We start from the raw sequence: 21,710 nt of genomic DNA on the forward strand, positions 1-21,710 counted from the left end.
CATTTTACATTACTGAAATCAAATTCATCTGACATGTCTGCGAACCAAACAGAATATGGAATTGAATTCCAATTCAATTTCCTGCCAACCAAACAGGTTTCAGATTCAGATTCTAATTCCTGACAGATTTCAATTCCTTCACAGATTCAAATTCTCTCATAAACATTCCAGCGAACCAAACGCCACCAAGAGTCTTTAAATAAATAATATTTATTATTTACTCCTATTTATAAAAAAACGTATTTTACTTTAGAAATTAAGTCAAGATCAAGCACATGCCTAATATACTTTGTTTCGAAAGATAAGCATATCGTTGGAGATCAATATGCATGTCATAAACAAATAAATTATATGAAAATTATGTTGTGGGTAAAAAAAATTATATTTTCGCTAATCATAAGGGTTAAATTAAAATTTATTATTAGTCTTTGTATTATGTGTATTTCCTGGTGCTTGTCTCGCTAGGCATAGAAATCATGATTGTGGGTCTGTTTTCTGTGGAAGCTTGAATATCAGTTATCCATTAAGATTAAAAGATCAACCTCGCCGATGTGGTGACCATAGGTATGAACTTGAGTGTGTGATCAAAACAACCGCGCCACTGTTTTTTTTGAAGAAGGCAAATTCTCTGTACTGGAAATCTTTTATGAAAATGGTTCAATGAAAGTGGTTGATGCAGGCCTCAGCAGGAGTGTTGTAGTTTCTAAGTTTTGAACCGGCTATAGTTTATATACGAGACTTTTGATATGTTCACGTAATTTATCTAATCGAAATTCAAAATCTGAAAATAAAATCTATCTGACATAATAACTTACGAGTAATCGTAATTATCTTATGTTTGACAACATTAGCTAATGTCACTATAAATACCTATCAATCGCAATTAAGAGAAGTGTCGCTGACTGCTTTCTTCTCCTCTTTCACCCTTATATTTTTCTTTATGTCTTCATTTCCCCCAACAAAGAAACACCGGTCAACTATCGCTCCTGTTCTAACTGTGGCTCTCCTTCTTGACCAAAAGAATTGAATCGTCAAGTGTCTACGAAACTCATTTGTTCCTCCCAACAATAAAACACATCAGTCGAAATTGATTACTGTATGATTTTTTTTTGTTGCCGTCTAGTTTCAAGGTTTCGTCTTGATTAATCTGGACTGACCCAACTCGTACACCTGACTTTGGTGGGTGAGTCTCCCAGCGGAGATTTTCTACATACAAAAGGACTCGAACATAAAATCTTATTTAAGCGATATCAAACTGCTTATTACTTGAACCAACTCTGTTGATAATCCTTTGTAATATTGATTTATCTTTTGTTTTGTTTTTAATTTGTATTTTTATAGATAAGGATTGTAGCTTATGTATTGGAGTACCGGGTATATCGTATACTTATGGTCTTAATTTTGATACGTGTTGGAAACTCGATGAATAAGCAGGTTCTTCAAAACTATATCAACATTTTTTAATGTATTTTATTTTGAAATTCCAAACACGAATATTAAGAGAAAATCCCGTAATCGCAACTCATAACCTAAAACCTAAAATCACAACTCAGTTCTATCTCCATCTCTCACTCTCTACGGCGAAATCCGTCCCCATCTCCGAAGATTTCCGTCCCCATCTCCGGCGAAATCCCTCACAACCATTCACGGTCAGAAATCCCTCACAATCATTCAGAAATAGAAAATCAACCTCCGAGGGTTAGTTTTTTTAATTATTTTTATTTTGAAATTTTTGCATTATTTTAGGTTTTTCATATTGAAACTGATGATAAGTTTACTGGTAATTTCAATAATAGATATACTGCTAAATTGTTTAGTCTTTAACCCTGTGCAACGAGAAACCAAAATCGCATTGCGATTTTAATTTCGCGTTGCGATTTTCAAGTTAGTATTTGTCTTTGTCTTTGTTTTGTCTTTTGGTTGAAGTAATGCAATCCATTCAAGTTTCAATTTGCAGAAGAATCGCAACAAGAGAAATGAAAATCGCAACGCGAAAATGACTATCTGCAACGAGAGAAATGAAAATCGCAATGATAAAATCGCAACGCGAAATGAAAATCGCAACGAGAGAATCGCAACGCGAAACCAAAATCGCATTGCGATTTTCATTTCGCGTTGCGATTTTCATTTCGTGTTGCGATTCTCTCGTTGCGATTTTCATTTCCGCGTTGCGATAGTCATTCTCTCGTTGCGATTTTCATTTCAACCAAAAGACAAAACAATGTTGCAAATTTTAGTTTCAAGAATAAACTACTACTCTTTATGTTTATTGTTTTTGGTATATCTTCACAGTGTAGTTTTTGGTATATCTAACTTGGTATGTTTATTGTTTTTGTAGAAATTTTTTTCGGCTTCATTGACATTAAGGAATAAAGTTAGCCTAGCCACTACAATTGCTTCGAAGCTTTCACCTGCACAAAGAAAATTGTTTGAGGAAACCTGCTTCGGGCCATGGCTGAGAGTACAGCATCCGGGTGGAGATGCTAATTTGACCCATTTGTGGCTTCAGACCATGACATCAAATCTACCCGACAGTATACAACGTGGTGAGGAAGAGATATGGTTTCATTTTCCACCAGCGTATACTTGTTTTGGGCGGAAGGAGTTCTGCTTAATCACTGGTCTACGATTCGGACACGATGATGTAGGCCAGTACACTCGTCATATCGCCCGCCCATCATGGTTATCCCGGGTTTTTCCGGATGAGTCAATGGAGAAGCCGAACCTACACGTCGACGACCTGAAGAAATTGTTTAATAAGAAAGATGGTTTCACTCGGATGGATGACGTCGATGTTATCCGAGTATGCCTTCTACTACTTTTGTATGCCGGCTTTTTAGGCAGAGAGGCCATACAACCTATTCCTCGAGAGCTAATATTATTGGTAGAGGACCTGAATGCATGGAATCTGTTTCCATGGGGTTCGTATATATGGAAAGCTACATGGACTAAGTTGTCGTCTGCCTTTGATGACCGCAAAAGTTTGCGTGGCGATGGGTCGAAATACACTTTGTCAGGCTTTGTTTGGGCCTTTAAGGTAAGAATTTCTATATAATGTTTCCAAAATTATAATTAATTATTTAACAATTACTAATGTTTGTTATTATATTGTTTGTAGATTTGGATATTCGAGGCTTTCCCCAGCATGCGGACATATGCAATAAAAACGTCAAATGATATTCCCAGGGCTATTTCCTGGAAGAGGAAAAGTCTGTTGGATTGGGAAGACTTAATACCATATGCGACAATAAATAATGTAAGTTAACACAAATACCTTCATATATAAACAAGTTATTAATAGTAGACGTTTAACTTTGTTTGAGTTTTTATATTGTTAGGAGGCCAACATTTCATTACAAAGACTGACACCCACAGAGGATGAGCTTGCCACTGATTGGTGGCAAGCTAGTCAGAGTTTTTTTTATGGCACGGATGATGAGCAACATCCACTTCCTCCACTTCGAGAGCCATCACCTCACCCAGAGCCATCACCTGATCGACCTGACTATACACCTCTAGAACGAGAGTCATCACCTATCCCATCACATCATCGAGCCTCTTCTCCACCATCACCTCATGATAGGCGACCGGCAAAGATGCCACGACTTCTATCTCCCTGTTCTCCACCTCCACCTCCACGGGATGAGTCAAGGGAGTTACGTGATGAGGTCAATGCCTTGCGTGAGGAGATCGGTACTCTACGCGATAACGATAGTGCATGGCGTGTGGAGGTGTCTACTTTACGTGGTGAGGTTGCCGCTCTACGTGAGATGATAGTCTCGTTGCAGAATGAGGTTCATACTCTACGCAACGAGGTAAGTTTAAGATTTTCTATATTTAACTTGATGATAAATTTACTCGTAATTTCACTTAGATTAACCATTTCACTTAGATTGCTTAGTAAATTTATTCGGTTGCTGCCAATACTGCTAAACTGTTTATTCTTTAACACTATGAAGTTAGTATTTATCTTTTGTTTTGTCTTTTGGTTGAAGTAAATTTATTCGGTTGCTGCCAATTCTTCTAAACTGTTTATTCTTTAACACTATGAAGTTAGTATTTGTCTTTTGTTTTGTCTTTTGGTTGAAGTAAATTTATTCGGTTGCTGCCAATTCTGCTAAACGGTGTATTCTTTAACACTGTGAAATAGTATTTGTCTTTGTTTTGTCTTTTGGTTGAAAGTAAATTTGTTCGGTTGCTGCCAATTCTGCTAAACTGTGTATTCTTTAATACCCTGAAGTTAGTATTTGTCTTTGTTTTGTCTATTGGTTGGAGTAATGCAATCCATTCAAGTTTCAATTTGCAGAAGAAGAAATAGTTTACTTTCGCAACACGAAATGAAAATCGCAACGAGAAATAAAACAAAAAAGAATTAGAAAAGTCTTAAATTGAGAAAAGTATTGTCCCTTTGGTCCTCCTCACTTCTAACTTCACCCTACCTCGAAATTTCCTAGTCCAACGAATCTTCTTCTATTTCCTGCAATTTCCAGCAAGTTGATAATAAAATCTTATCTAAACTAATAATTTTGATCCATTTTAGTATCTAAACTTTCGAAATTTTAAAAACTTGACGTCTAATTTTGAATGGGTAATAAAATGAAACAAAAACTAAATTTTTAATGGCATGAAAATAAAATGAAACAAAAACTGAAGTTTTTAAAGATGAGTACTAAAATGAAACAAAAACAACTAAATTTTAGGTATGGTTTTATGAGAAAAAATAGAAAGTTTAGGTACTAAAACGAACCAAAATTGATCATTTAGGTAGTAAACGCATAATTTATCCAGTTTTTTATTACTCGACCAATTAGATTATAAACATATATGTTTTAATATTTTCTTGGGTTAACTCCATGATTGATCACTTAGGGGTTGTTAGTTAAAATGTTTGTCCTCTCCAGAGTGGGTATATACCCACCCTAAAATCTAAATTTCTTTAAGTTAATTGTTCATTTTATTGATGACATTCACCCTAAAATTTTATTTGTGTTCGTCTAGTATGAATTTTATTATTATTAATACATATATGTTCACATATTCGTCTCGGACATTTTTAGCCCCCGAGGGAAATTAAAAGATAGACTCTTATAAAACAAAAGTATATTATTTTGAACAAATAATTTAATAATATATTAATAAATCATAGAAAATGATTAAAATAGGGGCTTAAACTATTAAAGTAAAAAGTTTGATTAAAAAAATTAGGGCTTCAATTATAAAGGTAAAAAGTGAGATTAAAAAAATTAGGAGCCTCAATTTTAAAGGTAAAACGTGAGATTAAAAAAAATTAGGGGTCTCAGTTTTAAAGGTAAATGAAAAAATTAAGGAACTAAATTATATAAGTAAAAGATGAGATTAAAAAAATTAGAGACATCAATTATAAAGGTAAACAATGAGATTAAAAAATTAGGGGCTCAATTATAAAGGTAAAAGTGAGATTGAAAAAAATATGAGCTCAATTATAAAGGTACAAAGTAGGATTGAAAAACTTAGAGTCGTCAATTATAAATGTAAAAAAATGATATTGAAAAAATTAAGGGATAAAAAGTAAAAAGTAGAATTAAAAAAATTAGGGACCTCAATTATAAAGATAAAAAATAAAATTGAAAAAAATTAAAAGATTAAATTATAAAAATAAAAAATATAAGGAACCTATAAAATATTTTTAAATTTACTAATGTTACCCTTATATTAACTGCGCTTTTTCGTTCAAATAAGAAGTATTGAAATTTATTCTCACTAACAATAAAACATTAAGAATCATTGCTAATACACTGTTGTTTTGATTGTTTGACTCATTGGTCCTAAATATACTGCAGATTGTATTATGTAAGGTTAGTAGCGGATACAGAAATATTTTTAAGGGTGGACACATATACGTTAACGATATGAAATCTTTTAACGAGGTAGGCATAAATAAAATTTTAAAGTGGACATTATCAATGAGATTGTATTATGTATTGAATTTTACTATTAAACCAAAGCCTTTTAAGTTATTTTAAAATAATTGCATCTCTAGCACGAATTAACTTATCTGAGTGACTAAATGAATTGTTATTGTTTCTAGAAGCCACGAGTTCGAACACCAGCGATTATAATAAGGTGATTGAACGTTCATTATGAAATGATGGAGAGTATTTAAAATATATAATACTTTGTAATTATTTTATCTTAACCAAAAAATAATAATTGTACCTTTAAAAAAAATGATATATATGTTAAGCTAAATGTAGCTTGTAACGTATATGTTAAGCTATTGAATGATAATAGTGACGTTAAATGAAGATAAAAAGAATCTGAAAAGTATTAAATTCAGAAAAGTACTGTCCCTTTGGTCCTCCTCACTTCTAACTTCACCCTACCTCGAAATTTCCTAGTCCAACGAGTCTTCTTCTATTTCCTGCAATTTCCATTTTCCAGCAAGTTGATAATAAAATCTTCGGCAAATTACATGTACAGTATTTAAACTATCAATTTTGATCTGTTTTAGTATCTAAACTTTTAATTTTTTCAAAATTTAACTTTTAATTTTGAACGAGTACTAAAATGAAACAAAAAACTAAAGTTTTTAATTGTATGGTACTAAAATGAAACAAAAACTGAAGTTTTTAACAATGAGTACTAAAATGAAACAAAAACAATTAAACTTTAGGTATGGTTTTTAGAGGGAAAAAATAGAAAGTTTAGGTACGAAAACGAACCAAAATTAATCATTTAGGTAGTAAACACATAATTTATCCAGTTTTTTATTACTCGGCCAATTAGATTTATAAACATATATGTTTTAATATTTTCTTGGGTTAACTACATGATTGATCACTTAGTTTTGTGTTTTTTCAATTTTTTCTCATTGATTTCGTTTTTATTTAATTAAGATGTGGTCACCACGAGTTAAATGTCGTTAAATATTTTTGTATAACCATACATTTAATCCATGTTATTTACATATTCTCTCAATTTAGTCTTACATTTAAATGATTAAAATAAATTTAATCATCCAATCAAATGATGTCACGTGTCATTTTCATAATATTTATGAAAGAATATATAAATAATAGGGACCAAATTTATGAATATACCAAAATATCACAAAACTTAATTCGTTAACCGTTAACTATAGTTAACCCTATTTTTTTATTAATATGAGATAAGTATAAGAGAGTATTTATCGAAAGATAGTCGGTTCAAGTCTTCTTAGCCAAAGTCTTCTAAACCACCAGCTTGCTATATGTTTGGCTGGATTTAGTGGAAAACTCCATTGTTAATCCTCAATTGTTGTTGTTGTATTTTAGCATGCCAGAATTAAAAGCAAAGCTGCCATGGTTGGGTCAGGTAATGGCCGCTTTTGCTTTAGTTGTATTTGTATTTCCTGGTGCTTGCCTCGCCAGGCATGTAAATCAGGATTGTGGGTCTGTTTTTTGTGGAAGCTTGAATATCAGTTCCCCATTCCGGTTGAAAAACCAACCTCCTCACTGTGGTCACCGTAGGTATGAAGTTGAGTGTGACAAAAATAACCGCACCACTTTGGTTTTGAGAGGGGGGAAATTCTTAGTCGAAGAAATATTTTATGAAAATTACACGATGCTAGTGGTTGATGCGGGCCTCGACATGGATGATTGCAACTCCCTCCCTCTCAGTTCTGCATATTATTATTATTCTTACTGTGAAAAACCGATTCAATTGTATCCTTATGATAATCTTAGCCTTATGTATGTTGTGAATTGCACGAAACCTATAGAGTCAGCTCTCTATATTTCAGCATCTCGTTGTAGGGTCAACTCCAATGCCTCTTCCTATTTCTACTTTTTAGACATAAGAACCCCGCCGTCTGATTTAAGTCAATCCTTCACTTTGGAAGCGGAGGTTCCAATTCGGGTTCATAATATCTCGGGCATGTCTACGCTGGCTATCTACAATAAGCTATCTCAAGGTGTCTTTCTTGAATGGAGGCCGGAGTACTACTTGAAGGAGATTCGATGATGGATAAACATTGAAGCAGGTTCTTCAAAATTATATCAACATTTTTTATGCATTTTTTCTATGGTGTGGTGACCATAGGTATGAACTTGAGAGTGTGATCAAAACAACCGCACCACTGTTGTTTTGGAAGAAGGTAAATTCTCTGTACCGGAAATCTTTTATGAAAATGGTTCAATGAAAGTGGTTGATGCAGGCCTCAACAGGAGTGTTATAGTTTCTAAGTTTTGAACCGGCTATAGTTTATATACGAGACTTTTGATATGTACACGTAATTTATCTAATCGAAATTCAAGATCTGATAATAAAATCTATCTGGCATGCTGACTTACGAGTAATCCTAATTATCTTATGTTTGATAGCTTTAGCTAATGCCACTATAAATACCTATCAACCACAATTAGCTATTGTTCTTCAAAAATATATCAACATTTTTTTAATGTATATTTGCTGCTGAACTAATCAGATATGCTAATCATAGTATTCTTACAATTATTTAAAAATTTAAAAATTTTGAATTATCGAATCGAATTGAATTTTATAAGTTTTGTGAAGGGTAATCTTAAATAAATTTCACATTGAACACTTGATGAATAAATAAAAAATCTATAACATTAACGGTTGAATCTCTTCTAACCTCATGCATACATTAGACTGAATAGTAGCTTACGGTTTAGGGACAACAATTTAATTCGAAACTGACAGACTTCGACCTAATTTGATGAGATCTGATTTAAAAAAAAAAAAAAAACTAAGTTCGGATCAAGTCAGGATTATATTTTTTAGAAGTGAAGTTGGATCAGGTTCGGGTGGGCTGTGAAAAAATTCCAATCTGATCTAACCGGGGTAATAATATAATTTCTTCAAATAAATTTATAAATAATTATTATATTAACCCTCTGTCTATTGTTTTTTAATTAAATTCTTATTTTATATTAGGTTGGATCAAGTCGAATCAAAATTATATTTTAAAAATTCAAGTCGGATCAGATTCGGATGGAAGGTATATATTTTTTGAATTGGATCAAGTAGAGAATATATAATTTTCAGATCAAATCAAATTTGGGTTAATAATATATATTTTTCGGCACCGATCGAGTTAATAAAAAATTCAACTCAACTTGACATCTCTAGTTGGGCTATTGAATGAGTCAAACCATGGAAAAGAAGGATCGAATTGAAGAGGTCTCCTTCTCTCATCTCAACCACTTAAATAATTTTGTCTTTTAAAGAAGAATCGGCTTCTTTGACTTCCATCGAACGTAGTTTACAAACCATATGTTGGGCAATCGAATCGACCATAATATTTTTTTGGCTAAACTACACTTTTAGTACTCCAACTATTACTTTTGTTATGTTTTAGTCACTTAACTATTCTTTATGAATTATACCTTATGTTATGTTTCAATTTTTATTTTGATTCTTGCTGTTAAAAAAATTAACATAATTATTGATGTGGCACTTTTTCTTTCAAAGATGATATAACATTATCTTATGGTGACATGTCAACATTAAAGTTAATTTTTAACAACGGGTGGCCAAAATGAAACCAAAACTAAATGTTAAACATAGATTTTTAAAAAAATAAATGAATTACTAAAACAAAACAAAAGATGATAATTAAGTTACTAAACGTGTAATTTTCCCATTTTTTATTGGAAGATAATAAATTTTCGAAAACTACTGCCCCGTTGGACCCGCTTACTTCCGGCAGGCCACATCACTCGTCAAAGTCTTCTCTGGTGGACATTATTGTAACATGCCAAAACCGCTATTGTTTGGTCACCTGGTGGCCCGCTTTTGCTTTATTTCTACTTGTATTTTCTGGTTCTTATCCATTTTTTCATTCAATTTTACCATTTTTTCCTATTTTACTTAATATACTTTTATTTTTTTTATTTTACTTAATAAACTTTTGAATTACTCATGTTTTAATTTCTTTAAATTAGTTTATTATTATTTTCATATGATGTGATTTTTTATTATTATTTAATATAAAAATAATTTTAAAAATAAAATAAAAATAAAAGGTGATCAGATGCCACCGTCGGTCGTCGTTGGCCGCCATAGACGATGGACTTTTAAGTCTCAAATTTCATGGGTCGGTTCGCCTTGACCTCCTAAGTTCGAATCTAGTGGTTGTTTCACCGAAAAAATATCCCAAAACTCATGAATCTCGAGTGAAATATTTCGACTTCCTTACTTTTGGTCTCCAATTCGTAGACTTCGAAGCAAGTTCCGACATAATAGAGGTCGGATTCAAACTCAGGATGTCGAGATGAAATGATTCGTGAAATTTGTGACCAAAAAGTCACCATCTACAACGGTCGATGGTGGCGTCCAACCACCTTCTATTTTTATTTTATATTTTAAAGTGGTCAAAACTGATAGTTTAGATACTAAACACGTAAATTTATGTATGCTTTTAAAAAATAAAAATTTAAATACTAAAACAGATTAAAGTTTATAGTTTAGATATTAAACATGTAAGTTATCCTAACTTTAATTTTGGATGAAACTTCACGAAGAAATTTTCAAATAGATTTTGAGTTTTGAAGCTACTATAGTTTACATACAATAATTTTGATAGGTACACATGATCTATTTAAACGAAATTTAAGATATGATAATTAAATCTATTTAGCCTAATGATCTAGAGGGACTGTAATTATTCTATGTCTAACACCATAAAAAAATATCATTATAAATATCTCTTAACCACGACGGAAAGAAAGAATCTTAACTATTTTCTTCTCCTCATAAACTCTTATATTTTTGTATGTCTTCGTCTCTTCTACAAAGAAACATTAGTTAAAATGTTTGTCCTCTTCAGAGTGGGTATATACCCACCCTAAAATCTAAATTTCTTTAGGTTAATTGTTCATTTTTTTGATGGCATTCACCTTAAAATTTTATTTGTGTTCGTCTAGTATGAATTTTTTTTATTATTAATACATATATGTTCACATATCTGTCTCGGACATTTTCGGCCCCTAAGGGAAATTAAAAGATAGACTCTTATAAAACAAAAGTATATTATTTTGAACAAATAATTTAATAATATATTAATAAATCATAGAAAAATGATTAAAATAGGGGCTTAAACTATTAAAGTAAAAAAGTTTAATTAAAAAAATTAGGGCTTCAATTATAAAGGTAAAAAGTGAGATTAAAAAAATTAGGGGCCTCAATTTTAAAGGTAAAAAGTGAGATTAAAAAAAATTAGGGGTCTCAGTTTTAAAGGAAAAAAGTGAGATTGAAAAAATTAGGGAACTAAATTATATAAGTAGAAGATGAGATTAAAAAAATTAGAGGCATCAATTATAAAGGTAAAAAATGAGATTAAAAAATTAGGGGCTCAATTATAAAGGTAAAAGTGAGATTGAAAAAATATGAGCTCAATTATAAAGGTACAATGTAGGATTGAAAAATTTAGAGTCGTCAATTATAAATGTAAAAAAATGAAATTGAAAAAATTAAGGGATAAAAAGTAAAAAGTATAATTAAAAAAATTAGGAACCTCAATTATAAAGATAAAAAATAAAATTGAAAAAAATTAAAAGATTAAATTATAAAAATAAAAAATATAATAAAAAATTAAGGAACCTATAAAATATTTTTAAATTTACTAATGTTACCCTTATATTAACTACGATTTTTCGTTCAAATAAGAAGTATTGAAATTTATTCTCACTAACAATAAAACATTAAGAATCATTGCTAATACACTGTTGTTTTGATTGTTTGACTCATTGGTCCTAATATATATTGAGGATTTTATTATGTACTGTTAGTAGCGGATCCAGAAATATTTTTAAGGGTAGACACATATACGTTAACGATATGAAATCTTTTAACGAGGCAGGCATAAATAAAATTTTAAAGTGGACACTGTCAATAAAATATATCATAATCGAAGAAAACTCAAATTTTAAGATGAGCACAATAAATTTTCAGGGTGGACACCGTCAACAAAATAAATGAGATTGTATTATGTATTGGAGTACTAGGTATACTTATGGTCTCAATTTTAGAAATGTTAAAAATGCTTTATATGTATTGGAGTACCGTCAACAAAAACCAATTGCATGAATCAGTGAAAATATGTGTTTTAACTTTTAAGGGAGTAATAAAGTATGGTATTTGATTAAGTTTTAATCCTATTGATATCATTGTTACTGTTGTATTATAGAAGTAGCGACTTCCAATTGAATTTATTTAAAAGTGTAACTAAATTGAAAGAATATATAAATAATAAGTATCAAATTTGTGATTAAATCAAAATATCACGTCGTTTAATTTGTTAACCCTATTTTTTTGTTTATTAATATGAGGTAAGTATAAGAGTGTATTTATCGAAAGATAATGTCCAAGTCTTCTTAGCCAAAGTCTTCTTAGCCAAAGTCTTCTAACCCACCAGCTTGCTATATGTTTGGCTGGATTTAGTGGAAAACTCCATTGTTAATCCTCAACTGTTGTTGTTGTATTTTAGCATGCCAGAATTAAAAGCAAAGCTGCCATGGTTGGGTCAGCTAATGGCCGCTTTTGCTTTAGTTGTATTTGTATTTCCTGGTGCTTGCCTCGCCAGGCATCTAAACCAGGATTGTGGGTCTGTTTTTTGTGGAAGCTTGAATATCAGTTACCCACTCCGATTGAAAAACCAACCTCCTCACTGTGGTGACCGTAGGTATGAACTTGAGTGTGAGAAAAATAACCGCACCACTTTGGTTTTGAGAGAGAGGAAATTCTCAGTGGAAGAAATCTTTTATGAGAATCATACGATGCGAGTGGTTGATGCCGGCCTCGACATGGATGATTGCAACTCCCTTCCTCTCTCTTCCGCATATTCTTATTTTTCTCTCTGTGAAAACCCAGTTCAATTGAATTATTTTGATTATAATATTAGCCTTATGTATGTTGTGAATTGCACGAAACCTATAGAGTCAGCTCTCTATATTTCAGCATCCCGTTGTAGGATCAACTCCAATGCCTCTTCCTATTTCTACTTTTTAGACATAAGAACCCCAAAGTCTGATTTCAGTCAATCCTGCACCGTGGAAGCGGAGTTTCCAATTGGGGTTAATAATATCTCAGGCATGTCTACGCTGGATATCTACAATAAGCTATCTGAAGGAGTCTTTATTGACTGGATGACGGAGGACGACTTGAAGGAGTATTGCGCCAGCAACCAAGTTTCATTTCAAGACGTGTAAGTTTCTCAGTGTTTTAGTAATCATCATTAACTTTACATTTTTTGTTTAAAGCATTTGCCTCTGCCTTTTGTTTAGTTTGACTCACCTCTACTTTATCGAAACATGCTCTGAATCCGGTCAAAAGTGAGAAAATTGAAATGCCAACGGTCATAGATGACTATTGATTCCAAAAGTCGAAAGTAATCAACGGTGACGAGAAGAGGCGGTGATTATTTTAAATCTTTTTAAGTTTATTTTAAATTATTTTTATATATAATAATATATAAAAATGCAATGAAATAATAATAATAAAGCAATTTGTAGTGACCAAAACAAGAATAATTTGAAAATTTAATGACTAAATTAAAAAATTGAGTGAGTGAAATAGGAGAGAGAGTAAAGTTCAATAGTGAATGGTGTAGTTTACCCAAATTTATATCCATTTGCTTCCTCTTACCTTTTAATACTTATTGTTGTGTCAATTATGTCACTCAGATATTGTCTATTTTGTTGGGTTTTTTTTTAGTAATTTACACTAATATTTAAATGTAATCTAGGTTACAATTCTTGCAAGCCTTGCCATATTCCTTGCCATATGCCTTGCAATATGCCTTGGAAAACTATGTGGATAGCTTCGTGCATTACTTGTTCAATGGCCCCCATGTATCCCCATCTGCAGATCCATCTCACCGTATGTTCAATTGGCAGATTTCATCGTTATTGATCAATTTACACTTTTGCTTCCTCATATTGAAATAAATTTCTTTTTTAATGGCATTATTCTGCAGTTGCTAGCGTTTTATGTGTTGGAGTAACAGGTAAATTAGCTTTAGTTCTGCTATATTTTCACATAATGGGTAACTTTATATTGATCAGATTTTACCAATGCATTCAATTTTACCTTTCTTTTAAAGGAGTAGTTATCTTAGCAAGACATTTACTGTGTTGATCTCATAAAGTACTAATGTTTTCCATTATGTCTTTTTCCGTTAAAAAAAGTTGGACTCATCACGCTGAGGACCTTGCCTGGAATACTTTGTTTGGTTGTGCTTGTTATCTACAAATGGAGAAGAAGTCATTTATCAGCTGATGATAAGATTGAAGAATTCCTTCAAAACCACAATCTCTCACCAATTAGATACTCCTTTAAACAAATCAGAAAAATGACAAAAAGCTTCAAAGAAAAATTAGGCGAAGGGGGCTACGGCTCCGTGTTTAAAGGAAAGCTTCGTAGTGGACATCATGTGGCAGTGAAATTGCTTGGCAAATCAAAGGGTAATGGCCAAGATTTCATAAATGAAGTTGCCTCTATTGGGAGAATCCATCATGCTAATGTGGCAAAACTCGTTGGATTTTGTGTGGAGGGATCAAAGCAAGCTCTTGTATACGACTTCATGTCAAATGGATCTTTGGATAAAATCATATTTACGGAAGAAAATAAGAACGCTCTGGGCTGGAAAAAGATGTTTGAGATTGTGCTTGGGGTGGCTCGAGGAATCGACTACTTGCATCGAGGGTGTGACATGCAAATTTTGCATTTTGATATCAAACCACACAATATTCTTCTAGACCACAATTTTAATCCAAAAGTTTCGGATTTTGGTCTTGCTAAATTGTATTCAGTCGATGAGAGCATCGTGTCTCTCACTGCAGCACGGGGAACAATAGGATACATTGCTCCCGAATTGGTATACAAAAACCTAGGAGGCATTTCATACAAAGCCGATGTTTATAGTTTCGGGATGTTACTAATGGAAATGGTGGGAAAGAGAAAGAATGTGAATGCATTTGCTGAGCACACCAGCCAGATCTATTTTCCATCTTGGATTTATGACCGATTGGATCAAGGTGAGGACATGGAGCTTGGAGATGCTTCTGATGATGAAAAAGTAATGGTTAGGAAGATGCTAATAACAGCCTTTTGGTGCATACAATTACATCCCGCTGATCGTCCATCGATGAGTAAAGTATTGAGGATCCTTGAAAATGAGGACGAGTTACTTGAAATGCCTCCAAAGCCATTTCATCAACTTCCTCTTGACACATCATCGGAGGTTCACGGTGGTGAGAGCCCTAATGATGAGCCAACTGCATCAATGGATTCTATTACCATAAACAGCAGATCAAATGTGGTTTGAGATTGCTTTGCAGCTCTATATTATTTTGCATTTTATATGTACTTGTATAATGTTATATGTGGAGCATATGTACACGGATATATACTATAACAAACACCGTAGATTCCTAAATAAATAATTAACCCACATCCTGTAGAGGGCCTAAAAAGCCGTTGAAGCCGCCCATAGCATATTTTTGGGCTAAAAATCACATATTTTCATTACACGAAAACCACCACGTTTGAACATTTCTCTTACAGTGATTCTCCTTACTAGTTTCTTCTTCCCCTCTCCCACGCCGGCCTTTCACCGGCGTCCGCCGCTTCTGGTTAGTCCAACCTTTCTTTTCATTAAAGAGCTTTTCGAGTTGAAAATCGGATACAATATTTGGGAATTAGATTTCAAACTCTGGGTTTAAATATTTCTTCAAGTTCTTTTCTTTTTTCTGTTTTTCTTCTTCCAGAATATAAATTCTTTGAATGTTTAACAATGGTTTCTTTTCTCTTCTTTTTTTTTGGTAGATGATTTCTAGTGCTAAAAAATTGAACTTTAGTAGGATAGGTTAGCTTAATCCTTCAGTTAATCTCCTTTTTAGCTGCACAAAATTTTGAACATTGTTAGTTAGTTGATTTCTAGTTGTTTTTCATTGTTGTTTGAGTGGTTCTTTTGATGTTTGATACTGCGGTGGTACGCATATGTGGCCTGTACAGTTTTTTTTTTCTTCTTTTGATGGTTCTTTGGTTCGAATTATACTTGTTTGGGAACTTATACGGTACATTGCTTTTGGTCGTAGTTTTTTTCTTTTTGATAAAAGCTTTTGGTCGTAGTAGAGTAGTATAATTATAGATATTATGAGTATTAGATTTTGGAAGTTGAACTTGTTTTACCATTTACCTGTTGTTATCGTCGTCATTCTAAACCAGTTTGATTTAGTCAAATACGATCATGGAACATGAGTTTGCTTAAATTTAAGGCCTCTGTTCAGCTACATTGATTTTCTCATTTTCAGGTGAAATGAAGCATCTTTGTTAGAATGTAGTGTATGCCATCTTCATCGTCTCGTTTAGTGTTACAAGGCCTGTCTTTATCCCGAATCCAGAAGTTCATTCCTAAAAAGTGGAAACAAAGTGTCAAGCCTATAGAGTTTCAATCCGACAAACCGTTTGAATCGTCTGATTGTGAAAAGAATGAGTTGAATACTTCCACACCTGACTTTTCATCTATGATAGAGAACCTTGTTGCATCTTTCAAGGAACTTTTAACCCAAGGACATATACTGAAGGCATTTAAATCATATTCTCATATTCGGCTCCACGTCTCTTCTACTGCTTCTTGTGATGTTATCTTACGCCCCGTCTCTTTTCTTCTTTTATCGTGCACCAACCTTAAATTGCTTCCTCCAGGAAAACAGCTTCATGCCCAAATCATCTCGCTGGGTTTGGAACAACGCCCTCTTCTGGTTCCCAAGCTTGCCAGCTTTTACTCTAAATTTAATCTTTTGGATGATGCTCGGGTTGTTGCAGAGAATTGTAAATTTTTGCACCCATTACCCTGGAATTTGCTTATATCTTCCTTTGTCAAGAACGAGCTTTATAAGGAGGCACTTTCTGCCTATAAAGTAATGGTGAATAAGGGGATTATACCCGATAGTTTCACCTACCCGTCCGTTTTGAAGGCTTGTGGTGAAGAATTGGATGTCGATTTTGGAAGGATGGTTCATAGATCAATTAGTGCTAGTTGTCATGAGTGGAACCTGTATGTGCATAATGCTTTGATTTCCATGTATGGAAAATTTGGACAACTGGATGTTGCTCGTAATTTATTTGACAAAATGGTGGAGAGGGATGATGTCTCTTGGAACACGATGATCAGTTGCTATGCCTCCAGGGGCATCTGGGGAGAAGCATTTATGCTCTTTGATCGCATGCACACTGAAGGTGTCGAGATGAATTTTATAACTTGGAACACTATAGCTGGAGGATGCTTGCGAACCGGGAATTTTAAGCGTTCACTGGAGTTGTGTAGACACTACTTTTCGCCCAGCAACCGCCAGCCGAGTTTCACGGTCAACCCGAAGAATCTTCTCGCCTCACGCCTCCCTCCACATCACCGGAATCCTCGCCAACAACCAACAAACCCTCGTCAACAACTAAATCCCGATGATCTCGGGATTTAGTGGAAACAAACCCCTCCGGCTAAGCTTATAAATACCTGCAAAAATGAAGAATAGAGGAGGTGAGTTCTTTGGAAAACAACACGTACTAACCAAAAGAAAAAAAACAAGAGAAGTTTCGAAAGGGGGTTTCGAAGAGAGAGGGAGGAGTTTACCTCTTGGTCCTGGTCGTCTGCGCTTCATCGCAGTGGAAGGAATCACAAAAGCCATCAAGTGTAACGTTTCTGTAAGGTTTTTATTTTGGGTTTTTTGAATGAAATGGGAGATGAGAGAAAGGGGAAGGAGGAGAGAACAGCTGAAATCCAAATGAATTCACGCGTGAAATAAGGGTTTTTTTTTAGTTTTATAGAATTTGTGGATTAAATAAAATGCTGGTCATTAAAGAGTTCCTCCTTTGTATATATGGACTTATGATTTTATTTATTTCAATTTGGTCACCGTATAATCATAAGTTAGAGGTTTCCTAATTTTCATTTAATTCAATTCAGTTTCAATTTCAAAAAAAATGTCAATATCTGTTTAGACCTTTAAATTTATGGTTTTATTATTTTAGTCCCTTAAATATTTGTTTTTTATATTTCAATACCTTAATTTTTTTTTATTTTTTTAGTTTTTAAAATTATTATTATTTGTTTTATTTCATATTGTTTTTATTTTAACTTTTTTTCCTAACCTTTGATCCATTCAATATTTTTTTTATTATTATTTTGTTATTTTATTTTATATTTTGTTTTATCTCATTTTTTCTTTTTTGATTTGTTTTTTTTGGTTTTTGATTTTTTTCTTTTTCTTTTGATTTTATTTTTATGTTTTTCTTTGATTTATTTAACATTTATTTATTATTTCTTGATTAACATTTTCGAACCTTTTTCAGTAGTAATCACAATCGATCAAATGTAAGCAATTCGAATCGGGTAATTTAAATTTTATTTAATTTTTTTTTATTTTTGCAATTAAAGACAATCAACAAATTAATTGGTACCGAAAGGATGGTTCAATGGTGTTAATCCTTCCTTGACCGTAACCGACTCCCGAACCGATACGTTTATGGTAAAACACATATCAGGTAAGATGGTGTATGATCTACCTAAATATCGTTTTAAAGTGATCGGTGGCGACTCTAACCCAATTATTCAAGTCGAAGCCAAATTCCAGGGCCCAACCGAAAGACGGCCGCGACAAGTTGCTTTCTCAGATGAGAAGTAATGGGTTTCATTTGGATCCAGTGGCAATGATCATCGGGTTAGGGGCATGTTCACATATTGGAGCCTTGAAATTGGGGAAAAAGATTCATGGTTCTGCGATTCGGAGTTGTGATAGGTTTGAGAATGTTAGAAACGCATTGATTACGATGTATTCTAGGTGCAACGGCCTAAGGCATGCTGATCTTTTGTTTTGGTCAAAGGAAGAACGGAGTACAATTACTTGGAACGCAATGCTTTCCGGTTACACTCAATTGGATATGTCCGAATAAGAATCTTTACTGTTCCAGGAGATGTTGCTCTCTGGGGTTGAACCCAATTATGTAACGATTGCAAGCATTCTGCCTCTTTGTGCTAGAGTGGCAAATCTGCAACATGGCAAAGAATTCCACTGCTACATTATCCGACGCAAAGTTTTCGACGATTATTTGTTGTTGTGGAATGCTCTTGTCGCAATGTATGCAAGGTCGGGAAAACTCCTTGCAGCTAAGCATGTATTCGATTTGATTCAGAAGAGGGATGAAGTTACCTATACTTCTTTGATTGCCGGATACGGGATGCAGGACGAGGGACACACTGCTATGAAACTATTTGAAGAGATGGTTAACCTCCAGATCAAACCGGATCATGTAACGATGGTGGCTGTCCTATCGGCTTGCAGCCATTGTGGTCTGGTACTCGAAGGCCAACTTTGGTTTAAGAAGATGCAAAGTTTGTACGGTATAGTTCCTCGTTTGGAGCACTTTTCTTGCATGGTCGACCTCTACGGGAGAGCCGGATTGTTGAATAAAGCAAAGGAAACCATCACACGGATGCCATATAAGCCAACCACCGCCATGTGGGCGACTCTCTTGGGAGCCTGTAGGATCCATGGAAACACAGATATAGGGGAATGGGCGGCCGAGAAACTCTTGGAGCTTAGACCCGAGAATTCAGGGTACTGTGTTGATCGCCAACATGCATGCCGCTGCCGGTTGTTGGAACGAACTAGCGAAAGTCAGGACTCTGATGAGGAATTCGGGCGTAACGAAGTCTCCCGGTTGTACTTGGGTGGACGTCGGGTCAGTATTTACCCCGTTCGTTGTGGGGGACACGTTGAATCCATACGCACCTGAGATTTATCAAACGCTGGGTGGACTGACCGAACTGATGAAGGATGATGGTTATGTTTCTTCGAACACGATGGTTTTGGACGGTGAAGTTCTTGAGGAAACCGGATGAAACCTGGATTATATATACGGTGTGGTTCACTGATAGTGTTCTGTAGAGTCCCTAAAAAGAGTAAACACATTTTTTTTTCTATAGGAGATTCGATGATGGATAAACATTGAAGCAGGTTCTTCAAAATTATATCAACATTTTTCATGCATTTTTGCTGCTAAACAATCAGATATGCTAATCATAGGATTTTTACAATTGTTTATGCTTTATTTCTACTTGTATTTCCTGGTGCTTGTCTCGCTAGGCATAGAAATCATGATTGTGGGTCTGTTTTCTGTGGAAGCTTGAATTTCAGTTATCCATTAAGATTAAAAGATCAACCTCGCCGATGTGGTGACCATAGGTATGAACTTGGGTGTATGACAAAACAACCGCACCACTGTTGTTTTGGAAGAAGGCAAATTCTCTGTACTGGAATTCTTTTATGAAAATGGTTCAATGAAAGTGGTTGATGCAGGCCTCAACAGGAGTGTTATAGTTTCTAACTTGATCATCTCTAATTGGGATATTGAATGAGTCAAACCATGGAAAAGAAGGATCGAATTGAAGAGGTCTCCTTCTCTCATCTCAACCACTTAAATATTTTTGTCTTTTAAAGAAGAATTGGCTTCCATCGAACGTAGTTTACAAACCATATGTTAGGCAATCGAATCGACCATAATATTTTTTAGGCTAAACTACACTTTTAGTACTCCAAATATCACTTTTGTTCTGTTTTAGTCATTTAACTATTTTTAATGAATTATACCTTATGTTATGTTTCGATTTTATTTTGATTCTTGTTGTTAAAAAAATTAATGATTTTATTTTGATTCTTGTTGTTAAAAAAATTAACATAATTATTGATGTGACACTTTTTTTCAAAGATGATATGACATTATCTTATGGTGACATGTCAATATCAAGGTTAATTTTTAACGATGGCCAAAATGAAACCAAAACTAAATGTTAAGTATGATTTTGAAAAAATAGTTGAATGACTAAAACAAAATAAAAGATGATAATTAAGGTACTAAACGTGCAATTTTTCCATTTTTAGTGGAAGATAATAAATTTTGGAAAACTGCTGCCCCGTTGGACCCGCTTACTTCCGACAGGCCACATCACTCGTCAAGGTCTTCTCTGTCCGCAATATGGCTGAATTTCGTTAGAAACTTCATCGTTTACTCATGTTTTTATCACTTTAAATTGTTTATTATTATTTTCGTATGATGTGTTTTTATTATTATTTTATATAAAAATGATTTTAAATATAAAATAAAAGCAGAAGATAGTCGGATGTCACCGTCGGTTATCATCGGGCGTCATAGACAGTGACCTTTTTAGTCTCAAATTTCACGGGTCGGTTCGTCTTGACCTCTTAAGTTCGAATCTAGTGGTTGTTTTCACCGAAAAATGTCTCAAAACCCATGAATCTCGAGTGAAATATTTCGGCTTCCTCACTTTTGATCTCTAATTCGTGGACTTCGAAGCAAGTTCCGACATAATGGAGGTCGGATTCGAACTCAGGATGTCGAAGCGAAACGATCCCTGAAATTTGGGACCAAAAAGTCACCATCTACAACGGTCGATGGTGGCGTCCAACCACCTTCTGTTTTTATTTTAAATTTTAAAGTGATCAAAACTGATAGTTTAGATACTAAACACGTAAGTTTATATATGCTTTTAAAAAAATAAAAGTTTAAATACTAAAACGGATTAAAGTTGATAATTTAGTTACTAAACATGTAAGTTACCCCGACTTTAATTCTGGATGTAACTTCCCGAAGATTCAAATAGATTGATTTTTGAAGCGGCTATAGTTTATATACAAGAATTTTGATAGGTA

The 21,710-nt window shown here is 33.6% G+C and overlaps 1 protein-coding gene and 1 pseudogene across 1 annotated transcript; both read left to right on the plus strand.

Moving 5' to 3' along the window:
- The first annotated feature begins 12,354 nt into the window (after positions 1–12,354).
- Positions 12,355–15,512, plus strand: LOC120123755 (rust resistance kinase Lr10-like). Its single transcript, XM_039142580.1, has 4 exons — positions 12,355–13,186; positions 13,727–13,860; positions 13,958–13,987; positions 14,169–15,512. Exons 1-4 carry the CDS (start codon positions 12,471–12,473, stop codon positions 15,305–15,307), a joined length of 2,019 nt encoding a protein of 672 aa, XP_038998511.1. The 5' UTR covers positions 12,355–12,470; the 3' UTR covers positions 15,308–15,512.
- A 349-nt stretch (positions 15,513–15,861) lies between these two features.
- On the plus strand, positions 15,862–19,977 carry LOC120123752 (annotated as a pseudogene).
- The last annotated feature ends 1,733 nt before the right edge of the window (positions 19,978–21,710 follow it).

Source organism: Hibiscus syriacus, unplaced genomic scaffold (genome assembly GCF_006381635.1).
Source record: "Hibiscus syriacus cultivar Baekdansim isolate YM2019G1 unplaced genomic scaffold, ASM638163v2 tig00110403_pilon, whole genome shotgun sequence".
NCBI classification, from domain to species: Eukaryota; Viridiplantae; Streptophyta; class Magnoliopsida; order Malvales; family Malvaceae; genus Hibiscus; species Hibiscus syriacus.

Coding starts and splice junctions, on each gene's coding strand:
- LOC120123755 (XM_039142580.1), top strand. CDS start 12,471: ATGCCAGAATTAAAAGCAAAGCTGCCATGGTTGGGTCAGCTAATGGCC. Junction 13,187..13,726: donor CAAGTTTCATTTCAAGACGT/GTAAGTTTCTCA, acceptor AATGTAATCTAG/GTTACAATTCTTGCAAGCCT. Junction 13,861..13,957: donor ATCTGCAGATCCATCTCACC/GTATGTTCAATT, acceptor ATTATTCTGCAG/TTGCTAGCGTTTTATGTGTT.